This window comes from Camarhynchus parvulus, chromosome 12, assembly GCF_901933205.1.
Source record: "Camarhynchus parvulus chromosome 12, STF_HiC, whole genome shotgun sequence".
Taxonomy (NCBI): Eukaryota; Metazoa; Chordata; class Aves; order Passeriformes; family Thraupidae; genus Camarhynchus; species Camarhynchus parvulus.
Window position 1 is genome coordinate 13,528,497 of NC_044582.1, and position 23,337 is coordinate 13,551,833.

The 23,337-nt window shown below is 41.9% G+C and overlaps 2 protein-coding genes across 6 annotated transcripts in view; one reads left to right on the plus strand and one right to left on the minus strand.

Moving 5' to 3' along the window:
* ATXN7 (ataxin 7) overlaps window positions 1–10,535 on the plus strand; it is an 87,204-nt gene extending 76,669 nt beyond the window's left edge. For 4 of the 5 annotated variants that reach the window (XM_030956418.1, XM_030956417.1, XM_030956416.1 and 1 more), the window contains 5 exons: window positions 224–306; window positions 2,021–2,286; window positions 2,701–2,899; window positions 3,664–3,785; window positions 4,066–5,796. In XM_030956418.1, coding sequence (XP_030812278.1) covers window positions 224–306; window positions 2,021–2,286; window positions 2,701–2,899; window positions 3,664–3,785; window positions 4,066–5,041 — 1,646 coding nt within the window. In that variant the 3' untranslated portion in view covers window positions 5,042–5,796. Of the gene's footprint in view, window positions 1–223; window positions 307–2,020; window positions 2,287–2,700; window positions 2,900–3,663; window positions 3,786–4,065; window positions 5,797–6,146 lie in introns of those variants that run through there. The other variant, XM_030956421.1, reaches the window with a different exon arrangement.
* Window positions 10,536–15,259: 4,724 nt separating this feature from the next.
* PSMD6 (proteasome 26S subunit, non-ATPase 6) lies at window positions 15,260–21,725 on the minus strand. The gene is made up of 8 exons (XM_030956581.1): window positions 21,405–21,725; window positions 20,187–20,392; window positions 19,538–19,683; window positions 18,357–18,576; window positions 18,146–18,254; window positions 16,984–17,152; window positions 15,721–15,798; window positions 15,260–15,575 (listed from the first exon to the last, which is right to left on the minus strand). The coding sequence occupies exons 1-8, from the start codon at window positions 21,547–21,549 to the stop codon at window positions 15,479–15,481; spliced, it is 1,170 nt and encodes a 389-aa protein (XP_030812441.1). The 5' UTR covers window positions 21,550–21,725; the 3' UTR covers window positions 15,260–15,478.
* Window positions 21,726–23,337: the final 1,612 nt, after the last annotated feature.

The window sequence follows — 23,337 nt, forward strand, 5'->3', positions numbered from 1 at the left end:
ACACTTACAGGTGTTTGTGGACTTGAGATCTGTATTTCAGCACACCATAAGCTTGCTGAGAGTGTAGAAAAATTCATTTGTACAATTTTATTGTGCATTTTTATTTGTACATTTGCCTGTGTCATATTTAAAAAGTTTCCAATATGATTAATTTTTATGATGAAACTAAATGTAATATTTCAAAATGTCTTTTGCTAACTTTTCAATACTGTGTCTTTGACAGAGAGAGAATTTGATCCTGATATATACTGTGGTGTCATTGATGTGGAAACCAGGAAACCTTGTACTAGGTCTTTAACATGCAAGGTAGGATACCTGAATCAGGATAAGATTATCTGAAGTTTTTATTCAAATTCTTGAGGAACATGATAGAAAACAGAGAACTGCAAATTCTTGCTGTTGGTAGTTACCACTGTAAGTGGTACCTCTCAAAACATGTTGCTCAGAACCAAGAAGAAATTGTTGTTGAAGTTCAGTTAATTATTTATTTAGAAAGCATTTCTCAAAGTAACCTGGAGATTTGTATTTTTGTATAAACCCTTTAAACATGGATGTTGACATGGAACAAACTGTGTCACTCTACATGTAGGTAGCAGGGGCAGTGTGTTTCTCTTTTTGAGGGTAACCCTTGCAGTTGTAGATCATGAATTTTAAAATTCCTCATAAGCATTGAAAATATTGCTTATGCAGGATTTAAATAATTCAAGCTCTTCCTTTCTCACACTTTTTCCTCTCCCCCCAGCAGTCTGCAGCAGGTTCTTGGTAGGAATTTGTGTAAATGCTAATGCTGCTGGATGTACTGTTGCAGCCAGCTCCTGAAAGAGCCATGGAGCACGCCTAGAGGTCAAACTCTAAATTAAACAATCATAAAAACTTTCAGTCTGACAAAATGTATCCTCTGGCTCCAAAACCCTGAGGGGACAGAGGGCTGTCACTTGCTCCCAAGGAACCAAGAATCCAGATCCCCTGCACTTGTATAATACTTTGGTGCTTTCCTGCAAAGCAGCTCTACCCTCAGTTTGGGAAAGGTCTGGTAAATAAACCACCTACAGAACAAAGGTACATGAAGCTGGCACTAATGACCCAGAGGAACTGAACTTGAACACATTGCCCTTTTGGAATTACATAGGGGAGGAAATTGTTTTGCTAATAGAGGAGGGAAAAGCTGCAAGATTTTACAAGAGAAATGGGCAAATCAAAAGTGAAAAAGAGTAAAAACATTTCTCAGGAATTCTTTAGAATATACTACTCGTAAAATAATTTTTGGAATTGCTATTTGTGTCTGAATTATGTGACAAAATTTTTTACCTACTAAAAAGAACCAAATCAAACCCTTTGTGCCATATTAAAAAGGTACTGTGTATGACTTTAACAATTCAGAAAAATAGCTTCCATTTACTTCGCCTTACTTAGAATTGGTGCCATTTATACACATACACTTACACATCTTACTGTCTGTAGTGTGCAGGACATTCGAAGAACTTTGAGTCCTCGCTGACTCTGGATTCTGGTGGATATTTTGAATTCCTCCATATCTATTTGATTACATTAGTTTTCAAGGAATATATTAGTTTATAGGTGGCAGCACAGTACTTTTCTAAATATTTTTCAGGTCTCCCATTAGAAGTCTGATTTTAAACATTATTTTGTTGAATATTTTTTGAAGTGGAAGTAAATATTTTCTCTTCTTGGTTTTGCAGGAGTTGGCAGATGATGTAAATGTAAAAAAGGTTTTTGGTTCTAGTCTTAACCTTATTAAAAATTTGGCAGTTTGGTTTTTAAAAAGAAGTTTGAAAGAAGCCTTTTACCAAATTGCTGGGTTTGTTATTCTGTATCAGACAAGGATGTAATCATCCACCAAGCAATTTTAAAGTTTGTTTTCAAAGTCATATTTCCATTTGTTTACTAAACCAGGACCGTGATGATTTTCTCTGTTTTGGAGCTCTCTACACATGTTTTGAGTGTTTGACTTCCACAAATGTGATAGCCTGGGATTAATGATTTATTCCTGGTTCTGCAGACACATTCCTTAACCCAGCGGAGGGCTGTACAGGGTCGAAGAAAACGATTTGATGTGTTGTTAGCTGAGCACAAAAGCAAAACCAGGGAAAAGGAACTTCTTCGACATTCGGATCATCATCAGCAGATGCCCCCTCTCAGGGAACCACATCCCTCACCTACTAAAACTTCCCAGGAGCTGCACCAAAATTCTCATGGAGTTACTCTTACAGAATCAAAGCCTTTATTACCTAATAAACCCAAACCTCACCCCCCCAGTCTTCCAAGGTAAGGAAAATCTGCAGATGCAATGGTATGAAATGAACACTGGGAGCTTGATGAGGGAGTGATACAGATCTGTTGGATGGGCCAGTGTGTTTGCTGCAGGCCTGGTGCCTGTCTGCAATTAGCAATTACCTGCTGAGGGTAACTCCTGGTGAGGAGGGAGTAGTAAAACTACTGTTTAAAGTAGTAAAAGCTGACTTGCAGTCAGTGGAAGTAGTTGAGCAACAATTGGGCAACGCTGCTTTTCCAGGGGTACCACCATACTCTGTCCTTGCCCTTGGCAGGTTACAAGACTGTGGACCACACCAGGGATCTGTTAATGTAGATTTCTTTCTCTCAGTAATAATAAGCACTTAAAGGGTGGAGTTTTTAACTGTACTGGGTTCAATAACACCTGGTTACTGCTTGCCTTGCCAGGCCTCCAGGCTGTCCAGCCCAGCACAGTGGAAATGCCCCCAGCGAGTCTCCTTCTGTCCACGAGTCCCCACACCCTCCCTTGCCTGCAGCTGAGCCAGCATCTCGGTTATCCAGTGATGAGGGAGAATGTGATGAAAAAGAAGAGCCTGTTGAAAAACTGGATTGTCATTATTCAGGTCATCATCCTCAACCAGCCGCTGTACGTTTGCAAAGTTAACCTCAGTCTGTATCTGGCTGTAGTTGTGTAAACAAGTTACTTTAGGGTTTTAGGGGTGGCTTTCTGTGGGGTGTGTGATACTTTTTTCTTTTTTTCTTTTTTTTTCCCCTCCCTATATTTTGAGAAAATTATTTTGTGGCCTAGTAGGCAGTGAAGGTTTAACTAGTTGCAAAATAAACATGCTAAAAAAATGTGTTCATAGCTCACTTCCCCAGTCTAAAAGAAAACAAAATGCCAGAATACTAAAGATGAAATTGCTAACTGCTCTAAAGGGCTGTGGTTTTGGAATAACAGTGTCTTTTTGGTGCAATTTTCTTATTGGACTCCCCTGTCCACACCCACATACATTTTTTACTCAAGTTACCAACATCATATTAAAGATAGCAGTAAGGTATTTTGATATTTAAATTTTAACAAAAATCAGTTAGTATAACTAAAATAAAATTTATTGCCCTGGATGTCAAATTATATTCTTTTTAGAAACAGACTTCTAGCTGGGAGCTGGTAGGTCCTCAGAAGCAGATGTTACATAAATATGTGTCTGTGTGTATAATATTTATACATAAACAGACATACTGCTAACCTTCTCTGTTTAAAATCGTTGTTGGACCATAGACATAAAAACTCTTAATTTATTTTTTTACCTTCTACTTAAACATCTAAAAGCATATTTATTGTAAACAAATTGTTATTCAGAGAGTTGTCACTGAAAGTAGAAAACACCAATAAAAATCATGTCTTTTCAGTTTTGCACATTTGGTAGTCAGCAAATTGGAAGAGGTTATTACGTCTTTGACAAGCGGTGGAACCATATTCGATGTGCACTTGACTTCATGTTGGAGAAGCATCTTAATTCACAGATGTGGAAGTGAGTAGAAATGAAACAGTTCTTACTCTTCTTGGTGTTTGAAGAAGTATATGTAACCCTGTGATTCTAGTTAAAGAAAGTAATATTGTGTTCAGACCAAAGGTTGATGGTCTATGCTTGGCATTTTTTGCAACAATTAACTATCAGTTTAATATAATCAGAAGCATTAATCAACCCCAAGATACAACCATTTTAAGGTAGCATTATTAGTATATATATATATAGTCTGAAGAATGGTGGCTATGTGGGGATTTATCTTTGTTTTTCTGTTTACCTGCAGGAAAATTCCTCCAGCATCCAGTACCACAGCATCAGTCCGTGCCCCACATCGGACAAACCTGCTGCCTGCTTCTCAGCACGGTGTCAGTGCAGCAGGGTTCCTCTTGCCCACCACGGTTATGTCATCGCCAGCGTTGGTGTCTCCTTCCTGCGTGTCCCTGAGCAGCAAATCGGTACCATCCCACGGGACAACGCTCAACGCCAACCCAGCTGCTCTGGGCGCCGTGGATCCCGTCTGCAGTATGCAATCAAGACAAGTGTCTTCTTCCCCTTCAACACCTACAGTGCTTTCCTCTGTACCTTCACCTATGGCCAGCAAACCTCAGAAAATGAAATCCAGCAAATCTTTTAAACCTAAGGAATCTCCTGCTGGCAGTGGCACCTGTAACAGCACCGGCAGCGTCAGTAGCAGCGGCGGCTCAGGAAAGAAGCGTAAAAACAGTTCCGCACTGCTCGCACCTTCTCATTCCACAGAGTCCTTTAGAAAAAACTGTGTGGTTAACTCTGGAAACTCTGGGACCTCCTATCATCCCTCAGTGACAGCTTCGTCCCACAGCGTTGGCCTCAACTGTATGACTAGCAAAGCTAACTCTGTTAGCCTCAAACATGACCAATCAGGGAGGGGTCCTCCGACTGGGAGCCCTGCAGAATCCATAAAGAGAATGAGTGTGATGATGAACAGCAGTGACTCCACGCTCTCCTTAGGGCCCTTTGTTCATCAGTCTAGTGAGCTGACTGTAAATTCACACAGCAGTTTTTCACATTCACATACTTCCCTTGACAAATTAATAGGAAAGAAAAGAAAGTGCTCACCTGGTTCAAGCAGCATCAACAGCAGCAGCAGCAAATCAAACAAAGTTGCCAAATTGACATCAGTGAACAATGTTCATGCAAAACACACTGGTGCAATCCCAGGGACGCAAGGACTGATGAACAATTCTCTGTTTCATCAGGTAGGAAATCTTGTCTCGAACTAAGCCAGCATGAAATGCCTCCTCACATGCTTATAATTAATGTGTTCTCTTAATAATTAAATAGATAGCCAATTCCAGATCCTGCACGAGTAAAAGGTAGTTCTTCTTTTTGTCCAGTACTCATTTTGAGTGTTTTTATGGTACATTTATTCAAGACTTTTATAAATGTTCTAAATAAAAAAAACTTTGCTTTAGGAAAGAAACCTTGAATGGGATATTTCAAATTCCTTAGATGCTGTTGCCTTTGAATTGCTTTCAGATAAAATTAGTTCCTCTTATTTTTAAACCATAATTTTAAAAAAGAATCTTGCCAGCCTGCCATGGAACTGAGCTGTGTGCCTCAGCCTGACTCCTTGTTTCTGTGTCAGGAATACATATTCTACAAAGTAGAACATAATGATGCTGATAACAGAACTGTGATACTGTGATAAAATAAGCCTATTATCCCAAGATGTCATTGCCTAACTTCTTAGTAATAATGAGATTAAATGTAATAAATCAGATAATAAACTTTTTTAGTTGGTAAAGCAAATAGATATGCTATAAAGGAAGCAGATCTCATGCGTATGTAAGATCCCATTTTAAAAATTAGTTTAATGGTTTGATTTTTTTTAAAACAAATCTTGCTGGAAAGGTAGTGCATTCAGGATCAAAAATCCAAGAAACTTTGTTTTCTCTGCTGCTAAAACCTGAAATCTCTGTAGCTGGAGAGCCAGGAGGTCAGTAAAAACTTTTTGACAGTGGTTTCTTAATTTTCAGTTTCAGCCACAGAGGAAGATTTTCACTTTTTTGTGTGTTTACTTAAGAAAAAAAGCCTTCAGATGGCTGAATTTATTTTTGGACTTACCTAATAATTAATTACTATTTCAAATATGCAATATAAGTAAAAAATAAAAATTATTTGAGTGAACTAAGAAGGAAAGCATGCTTGAAACCATTACAACTTCGAAGAGGTTTTGTTGAGGATTTTCAAGTCTCAGAGAGGCCAGCCTTGTGTTATCAAGGTTGCTTTGTGCCTGAGATTTTCCCCCAAATTTGCCCTTGTTAGCCACAAAATAATTTGTTTTCAGTGCCTGCACTGATGGTTCTCTCTTTTCTTGCCCCCAAGCCGAAGGCCCGTCCCTGATAGCTGAAGGCACCAAGGTGAGAAACAAACTGGACAGTTTTCACTACAAGCAAAACCTCCATCTGGATTTCTGGACTCCAAGATGCCTTGAGTTTTCCCAACTTCCCATGGTCCTCAGGTGTGGAAATCTACTGGACTGTCACTTAAACAAGGAATTTCCCTGAAGCCATGTCTGTAGCAGTGAATATACTAGAAATGGACACTGGATGAAGTTCAGCCACATAATTGCTCTTATCAGTGTTAACAGTGGTCTGGACTGTTTGCTACAAATCTGTGAGATTTTCCTTACAGGAGTACATCATCTTGCCACTATTTGACATAGTTTGGCTGGGCAAACGAATGTTTTCTGGGGGGAAATAAACATTACTGTGGACTTATTTTTATACTGATGGTGTCTTTTGTAGGTGATAGCTAACCAGACAGACACCCTCAATGGAGAGGACCCCGTGACAAGGGGAAAAATGTGTGAGGCACAATGGAAAGAAGCCCTCAAGAAGGGAATATGGCTTTAGTGTTTTTATAGCAATGTTCCTTTAATGGAATATAAAAAAATAGCACAATTCAAAAAATAGTCTGTTTTGCCCAGCCTTTTGCAGGTAATTTGGGATAAGAAGCTATCAGGAGTTTAAAACAAAACAAGCCCAACAAAACCAGAAAAACTTGTTTGAGGCCACTGCTCAGAAAACAAGTATAAAAATGCCGTATTTGTGTGATACAAAACCTATTTTCTATTCTTTTGAATGAGATTTTATTGTGGAAGAAAAGTTAATTTTGTTCTTTAAAAATTCCAAAAATATCAAACAGACAAAGGCAAATAACCTCTAAAACTCTATGCCCAAAGAACCTATTTATTGACCTATACTGTATACCACAGGCCTTTGTTTTTTTTAAAAGAAAAACTGTATTGATGAAATTAGGCTGGTTTGTCTTCCTCTTCCAGCAGATAAAATTAGCCCTTTTAAAAATGAGTTTTTAAAATATTTAGATATTTTTTAACAACCATAAAAGTCAGTTTCTTTCTGCCTTGTTTGTGTAACAAAATTGTTGATGTGTGATGTCTTCTACCACTCAGTAAGATTTTTTTTTTTTAGTCAAAATTCTGGAATAAATGCCAATTTGACAGCAGAGTTCACTGTGAAGCACTGGCTTGTGCATCACAGTCATCCCAGGCCCACCCAGGCTTTTTGAGCATAGGGGGCTTTACAGTTTTGTATAACCCAGCCAATTTTAATGAAGTATTTTGTCTTGCTTCAAAACACCTCAAAAATTAATTCCGCCAAAGGGCTCATTGTATAATGGTTTGACTCATCTGGGTGTTTTTGTTAAGTTTTTAAACATCAGGTAAAGGCTCAAAACTGACTAAACTTTTATTAAGGGGGCAAAGCAAAGGAAGATGAAATCCTAACGAAGAAGATTTTTATTTTCTGCCTTAAAGGGGCATCAGCTATTGCTGAGAAGAGACAATCTGAGCCTGTCCAGCTGTTCACGTAGCCCAGCCTTCTCCCCGTTCTGGTGGCAAGTAGTAAGTACATCAGGGAATCCAAAGCCACTCTGAGTAGCAGTTGCTTAGTTGTTTACCTAACAATGCTTTCAGTTTCTCCTGAACTTCCTATGAAATCATTGTTATACAGCGAAACAACAAGAAGCCTCTATGCAGACACTTTAGCTTTGAATTGATACAAAAGATCACACTGAGAAAGCAATGTACTAGAGACTCTTATTATGCAAACTTAAAAAACAGTAGACAACTTTTCAGGAACAAAAGGATTTGTATTTAATAGGATGCCCTGTTGAAAGGATTGTTAGAACTGCAATTGGTTTAATGTAAAAGGAACCAAAGTGAAATGCTACAAAATGAAATCCAAGTGCATGAAATCCTGTGTGTTTGGAGAGAAATCCGTGCTCTGATGAAAGTCCCTGGGGCAGAGCTTCCACTTCAGGATAGCATCAGTCACAAGTGCAATTTGGCTCTTGGTAGAAACACAGGTAAAGGAAACAGAAATTTGGCAAGATTGGGTGCTGGCGAGATTGTGATTGAACTGTCCTCTGGTTTTTAAGGTTCTGTTGATCTGAAAGCAAAATGGCAAATTTGTGCTCCTTCAGTAGCATGCAGATGTGTACAAAGTGAATTCCTGATGGCTGCTTCTCCAGAGCCAGTGGGTGCAGCCACCTGCACCATGTGGGCTTGAGCCACTGGAGCAAAGAGTCCGAGCATAAATTCTGCCTGCCCTAGACCTGCTCTAAATATTATGATTTAGATCTTGGTTATAAGCAGAACATTGTTCCTGGAGCTTTTATTGTCACATAGTTCTTACTGTAAATAATTAAGGAAGCTTAAAATTAATTTTCCTTGCAAAATTGAATTTGCAGTGGCTGGGTTGTTTCTAGACAGATTTTGGTATTAATTTAAGAGATACAGTTTTTATAGTCTTTCCAACTTCTCGTTATGACTCCTGCAGTTTTCTTAACCTAAAAAATTGCTGCAATGATGAACAAAGAATTATACAAGAAAAAAAAACATACTTTTGTATCTTTATTTTGGAATTTCTTGTTCTATTATAAATATTGAAGTATCCCTATTTCAGAAGACATATTTTGTTAATTGATTGTACATATTTAAATATGTATTTTTGCACAGGTCTTTTTTTCTTATATCCAGTTTTGGTACAATTGAGATCATCTAGTATTTATTTATTAATTAATTAAAAAAAAAAAGCAAATACCTTTTTATAATTTGAAGTGGTTCACTGCCAAGCCAATAGTTAACATGCCTACTTTGCAATGTAAGGGATGCCTCCGTTTTGTGAAAGCTGTGTCCCTTTTCCCTGTCCTGGGAGTGGGTGGATCCACGCCGAGGACTGCCGAGCCCGGAGCCCTCGTGGTTGATGTGGCATTGATTGCTTCTCAGTTGCCTGACTCCCAGCAGATCCATAGTTAAGTGACACACTGCTTCTCTTTTTTTAGTGTGCGTGTGTGCGCGTGCGCATCCGTGTGGGTCTCATGTGGTTTAAAACTAACGGAAAAACTGAAAGTGCCTGATATAACTAGTTTTAAGCTTGGACTGTTTAGACAGCTTCTCCTTAAAAGACTTGAATGTTCAGTTGAAATTTTGGAGCTTGCTTTTTCCACCTATATATATATGTGTGTGTGTGTGTGTATATACACACATGCATATATCTATATATCTGAAATTAATGAGATGGGTTGACAAAAGAAAGCAAATTATGCTGGTAGCTATTGTAAAATCTTTTCATTTGAATACCTTCTGTTGGAGCAATCCCATTGATAACTCATATTTAGTATAATGCCAAGAGTTTGAAATATGGTTTTAACCAGCAGTTTATTTAACTGTCTCATTTTGGGAAGGGGGGGAGCAATATTCATTAGTCAAATAATTTACAAAATGTTCCAAATTGTTGGTATTCCAAAACAAAGAAAAAACCCCTAGTAAGTACCTCTTAAAACGATGAAAAAAATAAAGATGTGATTTCCAAATGACATTTCTAAGGCAGTTGTCTTCCTGTAAGAGTTCTCTTGCCAAGGAATCTCTCGTCTTTTACTCATTCTGTCCTGGAGGAGGGAATTGGGCTTAGAAAGATTCTTAAATGTTTCACTGTTCAGCAGAAAATAATCATTTCTACCTTTTGTGCGAGATATTTTATGTTTTAAAGATAATTTTGAAATGAGCACTACATAATGTCAATGTGAATGTAGGCCTTGGAACATCTTGCTCGGTGTTGAGCCTGGTTCTAAAAGCAATCTCCTGTGTAAAATGTGTGAATAGTTTGATAATTTGTATACATAATCAAGAGCATCTGATCAGCTGAACTCTGTGTTGGCTGCTGTATAGTACATGAACAAATGTCATGGGATAGAAAAATTACTTTGGATATTTAAAAGAAAAATAAATATATAGTCTATTTGTTTTGTAACAAGTTTCTGTAAATAAAATAATTTATACTATTTATAAGAAAAAGTTGTGCTTTGCTTCATGAAAAAGATTAGTTTGTTGAACAAACATGTTACTAAACAAGGCAATAAAATTAGGACTTTTCAATAAATGAGGTTGGTTGCATGGAATATATTATATGTTTCTGCTTCATTATAAAATCATTCGCTATTAAAGGAAAACATTATCTGTATCGGTGCCTATGTGAACTAATTTCAGAGAATTGGATGTGGTCAAATTCTGTCACTGTCCCTCAGCATCACAAGTCAGCCCGGTAGGTTTGGAGCTTCCCATCCTACAGGGGGCTGGTACCTGGTTTTTAGCAGTGCCTGTGTCACCTCTGCAGCATTTTCCTGTGCAAAGGACCTTCTGTTACCTAAGGTTCACACTTTATATTATTTTCTAATCAGAATAATGAGCAGCAGCCTTTACAGCCCCAGATGTGGTTGAGTCGTCGTGTTTCCTGGATTTTTTTTCCTCCTAAAAAAGTGTCTTCTGTATTTTCACAGTTTGAAGTTCCAGTGTGTGGATTCAGCAGGTTAAGCACTCCTGCAGAGCTTTTCTCTGCACGTGACTCGGGACTCATGTGTCGTGGGTGATTTCAGAGCAGTTTGTAAAACCAGTAAAGCTCCTGTTACTGGGACAGGACTTCAGAGTGACTTCTGTGGCAAAGCTTCCTTTGTTCTGTCTATTTTGCTTTGGTTTGGGTTTTTTCCCCTCTTAAAACAAGCTTTTCTTAATATTTAGAATAAATGCTGCAAGGTACAAACGGTTCAGACAACAGGCAAGTTCTTCTTGTCTTTTTATAATAAGCACCTTTAGTAGTTCTACGTTTACTTTTTGTGCTACTAAGTATTTTAATTTCTTTTTTTGTCTCACCTTCTTGCAAATCCTTTTCCTTCCCAGTATCAATTTTTACCACCTGTGCCATCCTGCCTGAGCTGCTGGCGCTGCAGCAGGTTCTGCAGAGCTGTACCAGTGACCACAGCCTGGAGTGTGTGGGAGTGCAGAGCTCTGAGCTTGGCATCGTGTTCAGGCAGGTTCGTGACTCTGGCTGCTCCGACACTGAAGGAATAACTGCATTTTACTGCATTTCATACAGGGTTCAGTGTCCTCTAAAACTGGCAAGGTTAAGAAAGGGAAAAAAGGTACATTCACCCTGTGTAACCCTGAGCTCTCGAAGCTCTGTGGAATTGGAGTGTTCTCCCTCTCCCCTTCCTTTGCTGCATTTGGTGCAGTGCAGTGCTAGGGAGCCCTGACCCTAGGGCAGAGCAGAGCTGCTCCTTGGGTTCTCTCTCCTGGTGACTCCACTAAAGGAGTTAGTGATGAAAAACGGTTCTGACCAGGTGCTGAAGAGGAACCCAGTAAGCACAGATGTCCCTGAACCAGGTGGAAAAGTTTCCCTCCATCAGTGGCTGTTTCATAGGAAAATACTCCAGTTTATATTGGGGACAGTTACTTGGCGATGCAGGAAACTGCCAATGCGTGCAATGAAACCCCAGGGTCAGAGGTTCCCTGTGTGTAGGGTTTGTGTATCTGTACATCTTGTCAGTGCCCTTTGCATTTAGTATCAAAGCTGGGGAGATGTGTCCTGGGAGCCCGAGGTTGTTTGGCTCTCCCTGGCCGAGCAGTGTTGGGCTCAAAGGCTGCAGCCCGTCCCTGGCTGTGCCGTGCAGCTCGGGATCAGGGGTGCGGGGTTGGCCGGCTGCCCTCAGGCTCTGCGAAGGCCAGAGCGCCGCTCCGTGGGCGCCTTGTTTACACCGACTACCAAAATAACCCAAAGGAGGGCTTGCCCTGGCTTTTTAAAATGCAAATTCCTCATGGTGCATTATTATCACGTTCTGCTGGAACAAATAATCAAACGCATGTGGCTTATAGGATCCACCGTGGGACTTTTTATTTTGACTGGATGCTTTTTTCAGTGCATTGGCTCAGAGCTGTGTTAGCCGCTGGATTCGTTCCTAACAAGCAGCATGGGAGCTTTGTCATGGAAAAGTGGCATATGCTTGGGGTTTTTCTGACCCAACAAACTTCAAAAACCTTTAAGGAACTTGTTCAAACTAATGTAGATTGAAACTTTATTGCTAAGGAGGAAAAACAGCCTGAGAAGTGCAGTTAAAAAGCTTTGTCCAAGCCTATAAGAAATAGCTGGTGTTGATATTTGTGCCCAAATTGATACAAAAAGGTTTTTTTCAGCATCAGCGGGGACTGTGTCGCTGTTTGGGTTTGGTAGTCTCTGACAGTGCTGGAAGATTTTTGTCCTCCCTTTTGCAGTTTAGGTCCCTTCACCTGAGTCCTTTCCTGTCCATGACAGGTGACTTTTCCTAAAGCCAGCCCCCTGTCCCTTGCCTACAAGGCTGGACCTTGAGCTCTGGAGCCCAGTGTTCAGCGAGAGAAGCACCAGAGGTGTTGGCAGGTGAGCCAGAAACTGCACAGAAATGACATTTCCACTGCTTTATATCAGAGCTTTACTGACAAATCCTAAACCACCCCATCTCCTGCCCTTCCCACCTGCTTTCCCACCATTAATGCAGGGAATGAACTGCAGAGATGTTCAAGCTGTGGCTTGAAATCGCTGTCTGGGTCTGGCTACCTTGTAGAGAGGGTCAAGTCAGCCTTGCAAAGCGAAATTGGAGAATGGCATTAGCTCAAGGAACTGCCCAAGCTTAAATTACAAGAGAGAATGTACAGCTTTGGCATGTGGACTATAAATCCATGGAAAGGTGTCAAAAGCAAGGCATGAAGGCCTGTGTCTGAAGTGCTGCTCACAATCAGAGTTAAATAAAGAGAAATTATGAGATCAGATAAACAGAATATAAAACTAACATGATCACAGGACTGTAAAAATCAACTTGAAATTACTACAGGAAGTAGAAATTCTAATGCTTGTGATTTAACATAGAGATGGAAGAAGGCATCTTAAAACAACATAATAGACAAAATTATGCCCTTGATCAGCTCAAGGTCTGACTACCCTGGACCCCTCAGCATTCCCTCTTTGGAAAACCTGTATATCAGATTGCTTTTTTTTTTCTCCAGAACAATGTGAACAGCCATGCTGGCTAAACTGTGTGCCTCTAGCTGTGGGCTTCAGGAGGTGCTGCCTTTCACCTTTCCCAGAATTTTATCCCACCACTATTTGGCACGGCTGAGACCTGAACTGCTGCACAAAGCCTTGAAAGGTTCAGCTAGAATTGCTGTGACTCTCTCCTGTGAGGCTGTGGCACAAAAATCTTTGTCCACAAGGTCTCCAGGCTCTCCTTGGATCCTCTTTTACAGGATGTAGGCTGGCACCAGGAAATGTGAAGGCAAGTTGGGAACTTCTTTAAAGGGGGGTCTTTGCTGTAGTAGGATTGTATACTTCTGTTTAGAACATTATTTTTCACTCACCTAAGCAGAGAACACCAGATTCTGAAGTGCTTGGCTCCCACAGGATGATGACCACAGTTAAGATAAAATGGTTGATAGCTCTGCACAAGTATCTTACAGCACTAAAACTCTTTAGCAATGCTTTTATTTTCCACATAGAGTAGGGGTTTCCATTTTCTTTCTGCTGCTGTTACCTACACTAAGAGAGCAGCAAGATTTCTCTGGAATGCATGAAGCCTCTGTTAGCCTGATTTTTCTCGAGTAGGTTTCTATTCCCTTTAGTTTAAAGAAATACATGGTAATACATATGCTGAATGGAAACTTTGATGCAGTTAATTAAGGCCACTTCATGTATAAATATGCTGGAAAGGAAAATTTATTTATGCACCAAATAGAAATTCCTCAAGTCAGTGAAGACATGAAGACAGTATGGTTTTCTGATAGGCCTCACACCTGCACCTATGGAAGGTGGAGATATTCCCAAAAGTCAGACTGATTAAAGCCTTCATAGCTAGCTCTACTTATCTGGCATGGAACAGATGGAGAAAAGAGGTTATTGCAGGTCTGAAAAGTCTGAATATTTGGTTTTATCAATTAAAACTTAATAGGAAAGAATATCTGTGTGAACACACAAAACAGAGACTCAGAGCTGAACACATGGTCAACTAGAGTTCTTGTTTATTATTCTGAAGAAAGAAAATAATTTTCTTCTAATTAGTACTATCTGAAATGTAAATCTTTAAACTCTGGCTAAATAGCTGCTTCTTGGAGAGGGAAACAACCAAAACAACTTCCAGTAAGTAGTAAAAAAACCCAAAATTGTGAGGTTGTATTTTGGATTTCAGAAGAGTTCATCAGAGAACAGAAATGGCCCCTCAGCACCAAGGGGTCCAACCTCAGGCAGGCAGCAGCAATTCCAGGACAGGAGACCTCAATAATCTTGCAATGGGAGGGCTGGACAGGGGAAATTCCAAGTCCTGTCTGTGGCACAGTAACTTCCAAATGCTAGGATTGCTCTTTGGGTACACCTACCTGCTGGGGTTCCTTCCAGCACTGAAGCTGCAATGCATACAGGCTGTAAATGTTCCAAATGCAGTGGCATCAAAAGCTCACAGGACTCACTCACAGGCCTTCTTTGGGAGGAGGGAAAACCCCTCAAGGCAGGCCAGCAGGGTAAGCAGCTGCTGCTGGAGGCTCTGCCACGCCAGGAACCGTGTGTCATCAGCATGGCAGCAGCCTAGTGAGGCATTCATTCCTCAGCAGCGGGGAGGAAAGAACTGTAACCCCTGCAGTACCTGATCAGCTCTGTCAGACTGCAGTAGTCCCTTCCACAGCTCCCTCCATCACTGACATCTGCAGATCTAACTCAGGCAGTAATTACAAATGTAATGCTTTGCTCACATGCTGGCTTCCTTTTCAACAGTTTGCAAAAAAATAGTTTAAAGAGAGAGGCTACTTCTGTTCCATTTGTTCCCAAAGTTTTAGTCCTGCAGTTTCTGTGGTTGTATCATTTCTTCACCCCAATCACATCCTTATTCCTTCTCCCTTAAGCTGTAATCCCTTCACTGCAAGACTCCCTCCTGTCTGGACAGTGTGCACTCTTCCCTAAAATTTCGGCCACTTTACTATTACGGAACTGATTGTTTTCACCTCTGATTCCAATATGAAAGTCTTAAGCATGAAGTGGCCATGAGCTCTCTGTGTTCACAGGTCGTGAGCCTGCTTTGCTGTTCAACATGGAACACTGGATATACAGGCAAGGAAAGAACAAAGTCTATTACAAGAGATCACCAACGGTATCATACATTTAATAAATGAACTGGGTTCCATACACCAGAACAGAACAGTGTGTACATAATGAAGTGGAAAGTAAAAACACTACCTTTCTTGCTAGTTATTTTTTTCCCTACAGTATACCAAGTTATGCAATATATTTATAGGTTACTTCCAAAATGTTTTAAACATCTAAATTTTGCATTCCCTTGCATTAAAAAAATTACATATTAATTACTCGGGAAAGTTTCTGAATTCTGTTTAGCAGCAAATCTCCTTTCTTGATGGTTTCTTGGTACTGCCAATTCTTGCTATCAGGCCTAGGAATCATGGGGGAAAAAAACAGGGGGTTAGAACTGAGAATGTAATTTATACCAAAGCATTAAACATTTCTGTAGTAAATGTCATCAGAATATACAGAATTTGACTGGTCTGTTAAAAAAAACCTCCAGGCTTGTTACGTACCTGTTCGTTTCTACAATCTCATTTACTTTGTCTATTTTGCAGTGCAATCGCCCAGCTGCAATAAATCTTGAAAGCTCCCTAAATAAAGAAAAAAAGTTAGTTAAATCCTGTTTCACCAGGGACTTGCAGACCTAAGAGCACTGAAACTGCTGTTATACCACGCTGTATTTCTGAAGCAACAGCCTATGGATCTTCATCAGGTATCTTATGCACCCTCATCTTATTAAGGCTTGGACATTGCACCCAAAAATAATCCTTTTAGTGACCTGAACACAAAACCTCTTAGTTCCTTCTTCTCAGGTCAAAGTGTTGTATTTGAGTTAGTGAAACTTATCACTGAGCTTTGTATCAACTACTCTTCAAATCTTAAGGCAGCAGTAATGCAGAGTGGCTATTTGGAATTTATCCTGAGGTAAATATCTTCATGCCAGTCAATTAATTAGAAAAGTATCTCAATAATATTTAATTTTTTAAAATGCTTTTTAAAATTTTATTATTATTGTTTTGTTTAATCATCTGGTGGTGTACAGCACTGATGGTAGAAGAAAATATTCCTGTGTTCAACAGTAAGGTAAGTTACAACTCATAATAAATTACAGGAAAACATAAGCATTAGTATGACTTAAAAAAAATTACTTTTGAATTAAATGGTATTTGGTTTCTCTTGAAACACTAATTTCTGATTATTTCAAGCACTTTCATATTTCTATAAGTTTTCTATGTTAGAAAATCTGAAACCTCTGAAACAAGAATAACTCTTGTGAAAGCATTTGAAAATAACATGCTTCATGTACACAAAGTAAAAGTCAGTTTCTCACTTCACTCACCACTTAGTTCTTATCATGATCTAAATCTGCTGGTTTTATTCTAGAAAATAATTTCAAATTGGGACAGCAATTGTTTGATTTAAGTGAAAAACATCAGATCCTGTCCATATAACAAAAACCAAGCAAAATGAGAGAGTGGCAGAGTACAAAAAATGTGCAGATCCCCAAAGTTGGAACAGGTCAGTTTTTGCATAGCTGTGAACTAAGCTGTCTAAAATCTAAAGTTCCATAGCATGTTGAGATCAATAAATAGAGCAATATAAAGAACAACAAAGTAATTAATAAAATACCAGCTTCTCACACTCTTCCACAGAAACGTAACTTGGCATATTTAGAATACAAGTGAACAAAGACTTTTACGTGTAATGAGATCACCATGAATATTTAAAAGGTATAAAGGGAGATGTCTGTGAACTGGAAAAGGCAAAGAACTTACTGATCTATGAACTCTACACTGACTCCAAAGGCTTCTGCCATGTACCCTAACGTCAGGGAGCGGTAGGACTCGAGGAGCTGGCTGTAGGCGTGGATCCGCATTTCCCGTACGTAGTATCGGTAGTGAGGTGCAAACAGCCAGTCTTTCTTCATCTCTTGCTCTACAATAGCTGAAAAGGAAAAGAAAGAAGCAAAATAAACAAAAGAAGTCAGTAACTTCTAAGAAATGTCATATATCAGTAATGTAAATAAAAGACATGGCACCAGTTAATAAGTGTGACCATAACTATGTTGTATTCTTGCACTCCTCAGGACATGAAAGGGATTCTGCACTAAGAGAAGTAAATTCATGTAATCTGTACCAGTTCTGCAACCAGGAGTGTAAGAACATGCAAATAATATTGTGGCAGAGCTAATGGGAGCCTGAAATAATGCACAGCATCCTTCTTTCAGGGGGGAGAGACCACCGTGCTGAAGGCAAGAGCTGGACCTGCTGCCTGCAGAGCCGGGTAACAAGCCGACTAGGTATGTAACTCCTTCAAGAAACATTGTTACCCACACCTGTATGAAGACACAACATTTATCTTCTGCTACTAGCTCTTAAATTAGTTGCAAGGCTTTCCAGGCACTGAAGTGATTTTTTTTCCCCTGACAGCATCGGTTCTCAGTTTGGGATGAGGCTGGCAATAGGAAGATGCTGCCCTTTAACTCAGTCTCATCAGGCCTAGTCTTCCACAAAATCAAGGGTTCTTCCTTGCTTTTTCTAAATATCTCATTTGTTTGTATTCTCTCACAGAAGAAAAACAAGCACTCTGAGAACTGGCAAGAATGAGAGTTTTCTGAAGAGCTTTTCTTTGGTGTCACCCTTGTACACAGAAAGTTTTCAAATCTTTCCTGATCTGGCACTTCAGGTAAGATGGTGTTTCACAGCCATTTTCAAAGTGCCTTTTCTCATAATCAGATATGACCTTTCACAAGGTTCATTGGATAAGAATTTTTTCTTTCTTTGTTTGAGAAATCAAAGCAGAAAATTTTAGGTCAAACTATTAAAAAAATCTCTATAGTTTGTTTTTTCTGCACATAGCTCTAGTTTTAGACTGTAGCTACTCCACAACAGCTGTGTATGATCTGAAACAGTGCTGAGGGACAGAACCCAGCCTTACCTAGGGACTGGAAAAAGGCTGCATAACGACATTCATAGAGAGAGAAGAGGTACTGCCGTACAGCTGGCAAACTGTGCAAGGCTTCCAGGATCTCTGCTCCTTTAATCACCTGAAACAAACACACATCTTTAACCACCATCCCCTTCAGCCTCCAGAAGAACAGGTTAAGGCTCTGTCACTTTGCACCAGTGCTTCCACGTGCTCCCCTTACCTTCTCCCTCAGGTCAGGCCTGTCCAGGGCAATCATGCTGACATAGACAGTGTATGTTACAAAGGTTTTGTAATCCATCAGTTCATAGGAGGTAAACGTGGAAACTGTATCAAGGAACAGCTCTGCTGCTTGTTTGAAGTCCCGAATGGCTACACAGTAAAGGCCCTGGTACACCTTGAGACGGTTTCTTCTGTCCCAGTCTCCTCCTTCTTCTATTAGACTTAAAATAGAACAAAGAATATTTACTTATTGTAAATCTGTCACGTAATTAGTTATATGAGACAAGTACAAATCAACTGATACCATGAGATTAGAGAAAGAATAACTTGGTTTATGTGAGAGCTTGCTGAAACAGCCCAGGCTTTGTACACCTGTTGGTATAGGAAAGTGGCTTCCTTGGGACAGGAGAGGCCAGAGGCTTTTACACAGTGCAAGTTTCAGCTGAAAGGAAAAGTTTACAGCCACTTCAGCTGTGACAACAGTCTCTGTGGATGTGTAGATAAATATTACTGTCAACTTGGACTGTGGCAACAGATTTCCACTGCCTTTGCTGCTAAAATCAAAGCTGCAGCATAGAAAAAAAATATTCAGGCTGCCTCTTTTTAAGGGTCTGCACAAAACTGGTGTGGCTGTAAGAAGAGCAGGGATGAGACAAAACTGCTGAGAAGGCAACACAAAATATCCCTGCCCAAGAACAAGGGAAGTGGGAACCTCCTCGGCCTTGGTGTCTCATGGCAGCAGCAGAGAGACTGGAACCACAGCTTTCTACAAGAACTGCTGAGGTTCAAAACATTGGGAGCACAGAGACACTGAAGCTACCAGTGTCACCAAAACACACCATGCCACTCTTGCTTCTAGAGGAAAAGCTCCCTCTTTACACAGCCAGCTCGGTGCCACTGGGAGCAGTCACACCCAAGAGGGAGTGGGAGCTGTGCTACAAATAAAAAATGAGCCAGCTGCTAGAAAACAGCTACCACAAAATCTTAACCTTTCTCTTGCCCCCATTAAAAAAATCCAGAAGCAGGAAGTGCTCTAAAACAAAGTAACACCCACCCATCACTCTGATTCTCTCTCACAACCAGTCCCAGTTATTTCTGCACAAAAAAGTATTTATCTTCAATTTCTCTTTTTACAGCTTGTTTCCAAAATGCTTTAGTGCACCCAGACAACCTCAGCAGTACCTTTTTGCCTTTTCAATGTTCCTTGTGATGAGGTCATTGTCCATGTAAAACAAGCCAATCCTGAGCAGATAGAACACGATGTCCAGGCGATGTCCCAAGGCCACAGTTTTGTCGTAAGTCTTGCGGAATGCAGTCAGAGCTCCCTCCTGGCAAAACAGAATTTGCTACTGTAAGAATGTTAAAGGCACCCAGAACATTCACAAAATGCCTGTTTAAGAACAGGTGTTTTCTCCCACTGGTAGTTGTGACTTTGACCTTATGCATTCTGAATAATCTTAACGTATCCAAGTTTAAATCAAGTTAGAAAAGCTGTTCCTCATGTATCTTTTAAAGCAAAAGACTATGAAAATCTACTCTGTAACTTGAAATTCAGCAGCATGATCCAAGGAGCTTGAAGGTGTAAGGAACATAAATAATAGTGTCTGCAAACTTTTCTCATTGTCAAGAAAAAAAAATGTCTTTCAAGGACTGTTTTGTTCCTAGATAATTTATACTTCAGTAAGACCCTCCCCTATCTGCCAGCCATGTGTGAGCTGTGCCATAGAGAAAATGTTCTGCAAGTCCCCCAGTGCTCACTGGGACCTGCCCAGCTAACAGGGCTCCCATGCAGTGTTTTCTATAAGTCCATAAAGCCTCTGCTGTCACCAACCTTGTCCCCAATCCTGCACAGGTACTCAGCCTTGGCCATCATTGCATCTCGGATTTCGCTCTCCCCCAAGATCTTTTCTGCATCCTCTAATTCGTTGTCAAGACGTTTCAGCTCCTCCTCATTGGCTTTCTTCATTTTGTTCAGCAGATCCGTGTCCATCTGCCACTCAAGAGACTTGCACAGGGCTTCATAGTACGGAGCCATGTCTGAAAGAGAGGCAGGAAGGGTTCTGCTGTTCATTGCTGCAACAAGAGTGTGTTTGTTCCTAAAAGGACAACACGACTGTCAACGCCAGAGATGTCCCTTCTGTGACCAGGTACCTGCTGAATCCAGACACAGCACAGCCCCTGCTTCTGCAGGCCTTGCCCCTCATGCTTCCTTTCACTGACCTCATTTGCACTTTCCCTGCCTTGCACTGGGGTGGCCTCACCTCGAATTCTGGGGGCAGTTTTGGGCACCACAATACCAGAAGGACATGAAACTGTTAAAAGGCATCCAAAGGAGGGACATGAAGATGATGAAGGGTCTGGAGGGGATGTATAAGGAGAAGCTGAGGGCATATGGTGTGTTCAGCCTAGAGAAGTGGAGACTGAGGGGAGATCTCAAAGCTGTCTAAAACTTCCTCATGAGACAAAGTGGAGGTCAGGGGCTGACCTCTGCATTCTGGAAACCCTGACAGGACCTGAGTAAACAGCATGGAGTTGTTTCAAGGGAGGTTTCAGTTGGATATCAGAAAAAGGTTCTTGCCCCAGAGGGTGGTCGGGCACTGGAACAGGCTCCCCAGGGCAGAGCTCATGGAGCCCTTGGACAATGCTCTCAGGCACAGTGGAGAATCCTGTGCGGGACCAAGAGCTGAACTTTGATGATCCAAGTAGGTCCCTTCCAGCTCAGGATGTTCCGCGATTCTCTTCATCCCGCTGTGAGCACAGCAGCCCGCGGTGCTCAGCTCCCAGCCCTGGCAGTCCCAGCAGGATGGAAGAGCGCTCGGAGCTGGGCACAGGGCCCTCGGGCTGCCCATGCCCCGGGGGAGTCAGAGCGATGCCGAACTGAGGGGGAACGTGTACACAACCGGATCGACGAGCACAGGCGGTCACACGGCTGTTCCACAGACACACGGTGGGAGCCGGGGCCGGCGGGCAGACAGACAGACAGACAGACAGACAGACAGACAGACCCCCCCCACACACACACACAGAGCCTCCCCCGGGCCCCACTCACTGTGCAGCCGCACCGCCGCCATCAGCTCGTCGCGCGCGGCGGGGTCGGGCGCGCGGGGCCGCAGGCTGAGCAGGAAGCGGAGCTGGGCGATGCGGAGGTCGGGGTTCTTGGGCAGCCCCTCCTCCTCCAGGTTCTCCAGCGGCATGGCGGCGGCGGGACGGGGGCCGCGGGGCCGGGGCTCGGCAGGACGGGCGGCGCTGGGCAGCGGGAGGCGGCGCGGCCCAGTGACTCAGCCGCGACCGGCGGAAGCGGTCCCGCGCTTCCGCCGCGCGGCGCCCCTGGCGGCCCGGAGGACCCCGGCGGCGGGAGGAGCGGGGCGGCCCCTGGCGGAGGGCGGCGGGGACGGGCCTGGTACGGACACGGCGACATGGGGACTCAAACACAGTAAGGGCTATGGGGACACAAAAACAGATAGGGATATGGGGACACAAACAAACACAGAAACAGACGCTAAATCACAGAGTCACAGCCACAAGTTACCCAGGGAAAGTGGCGTCCCCATCCCTAGAAGTGTCCAAAGCAGGGTTGGAAGGGGCTCCTGGTCTAGTGGAAGGTGTTCTTCCCATGGCCAGGGCTGGAACTGGGTGATCTTCAAAATGCCTTCAACAAAAATTCTGTGATCGGAGCACATTGCAGCGTGTTCGGAATCTTGTTTAGTGAGGATTTGTGTGAGTTGTTCACTGGAGTTTTTCCTCATTTTCAGGTGGAACCTGCCGTGCATCACTTTGTGCCCGTTGTACTTGTTGTTTGGACACTGAGAGAGCCTGACTATGGACCTCTGAATAAGAATTGGTGAGGACTCTGTTGTTCAAGGCTGAAAGGCTGCTTTTGTTTGAGCAAGGGAGAAAAGGGTAAGGAAAAAGTGGGTTTGTGGCCTTTGTAGTTTCAGAGAATTGTGGTTGTGGAGAACAAGTAGAAGGCAAATAATGGGGGCTCTAAATGGCTCTAGTTTCAGCTCTATTTCATCCAGGATGGTGTGGAAGTCATACCTGACTCTGGCCTGTGTTCATCTGCTTCTCCTTTTGCTTCTCTTGACGCTTCTCCATCTGTTTATTAAATATCTTTGATTTTGTCTTTCCTGACCTCACACAGCAAACGCTACCAGTGCTGGAGCATGTTCCCTCCCTTGAGAACATCAAGTGGAGATGGTGGCAGAAGGGCTGGGTGGTCCCTACATGTCCCCACTGGCCCTGGTCCTGCCCTGCTCTCCCTCCTCACCAGGGCTGCCCACGAATTGTCTGTGCCACATGTTACAGGTGGGGCATGGCCTGTGCCTCCATGGCCCTGTGTGTGGAGCCCTTGAGGTTCATCCCCCGTTGATACCTGAAGTCTAAAAAAACCCTTTTTTTATCCTTACAACTCTATCTATATCACCCACTGTATTCCCTTGGAAGCTGGCAATGAGATAAAAACAGAGTTGGTGCTTTTGGAGTGGAACACAGCTGGGTGGTTGGGCAGGTACAGGTGCTTGGCTCCTGCAAAGGGCATTTTTGGCTGCCCAGGGCTATCCTGTGGGATGGAGGATCCCACCCAACCTCCTGGACCATGCTTGCTGTACAGCTGAACTCCTCCAGACACATTTTGATGTTATTTGTTGGAACTGGGGTTTAAGTACAATGCTTTTGGCTGGTCCCTCTATTTTGGAGTTGTGCTTTGCATCTGGGTGATGGGAGAAACAGTTCCCTTGACTGTTTTGGCACTGTGTATTCCCAAGCTTGGCTTCTGTATATTGGGCATGAATTATTGAGGAGATGGCTGGAAGAAACAACTGCCTGCTGTGTTTTTGATAAGTGTTAGTATTTTTTACATTGATTCTGACTTCCCCCCCACCCCTTTCATTTATTGGCTTGTAGTTACAGTATTTTAGAATAAATAAAGGAAAAACTGTGTTTTAAGTTGGGCAGTTCCTTTGTTTCTTTAGGAGCAGTCAGTT

Excerpts from the sequence above, each read along its gene's own strand:
- PSMD6 (XM_030956581.1), bottom strand. The coding sequence starts at position 21,549 with ATGCCGCTGGAGAACCTGGAGGAGGAGGGGCTGCCCAAGAACCCCGAC. Across the intron at positions 20,393-21,404 it reads GGCGGCGGTGCGGCTGCACA|ACATGGCTCCGTACTATGAA; the intron begins GTGAGTGGGGCC and ends CCTCTCTTTCAG. Across the intron at positions 15,576-15,720 it reads GAGATTGTAGAAACGAACAG|GCCTGATAGCAAGAATTGGC; the intron begins GTACGTAACAAG and ends CATGATTCCTAG.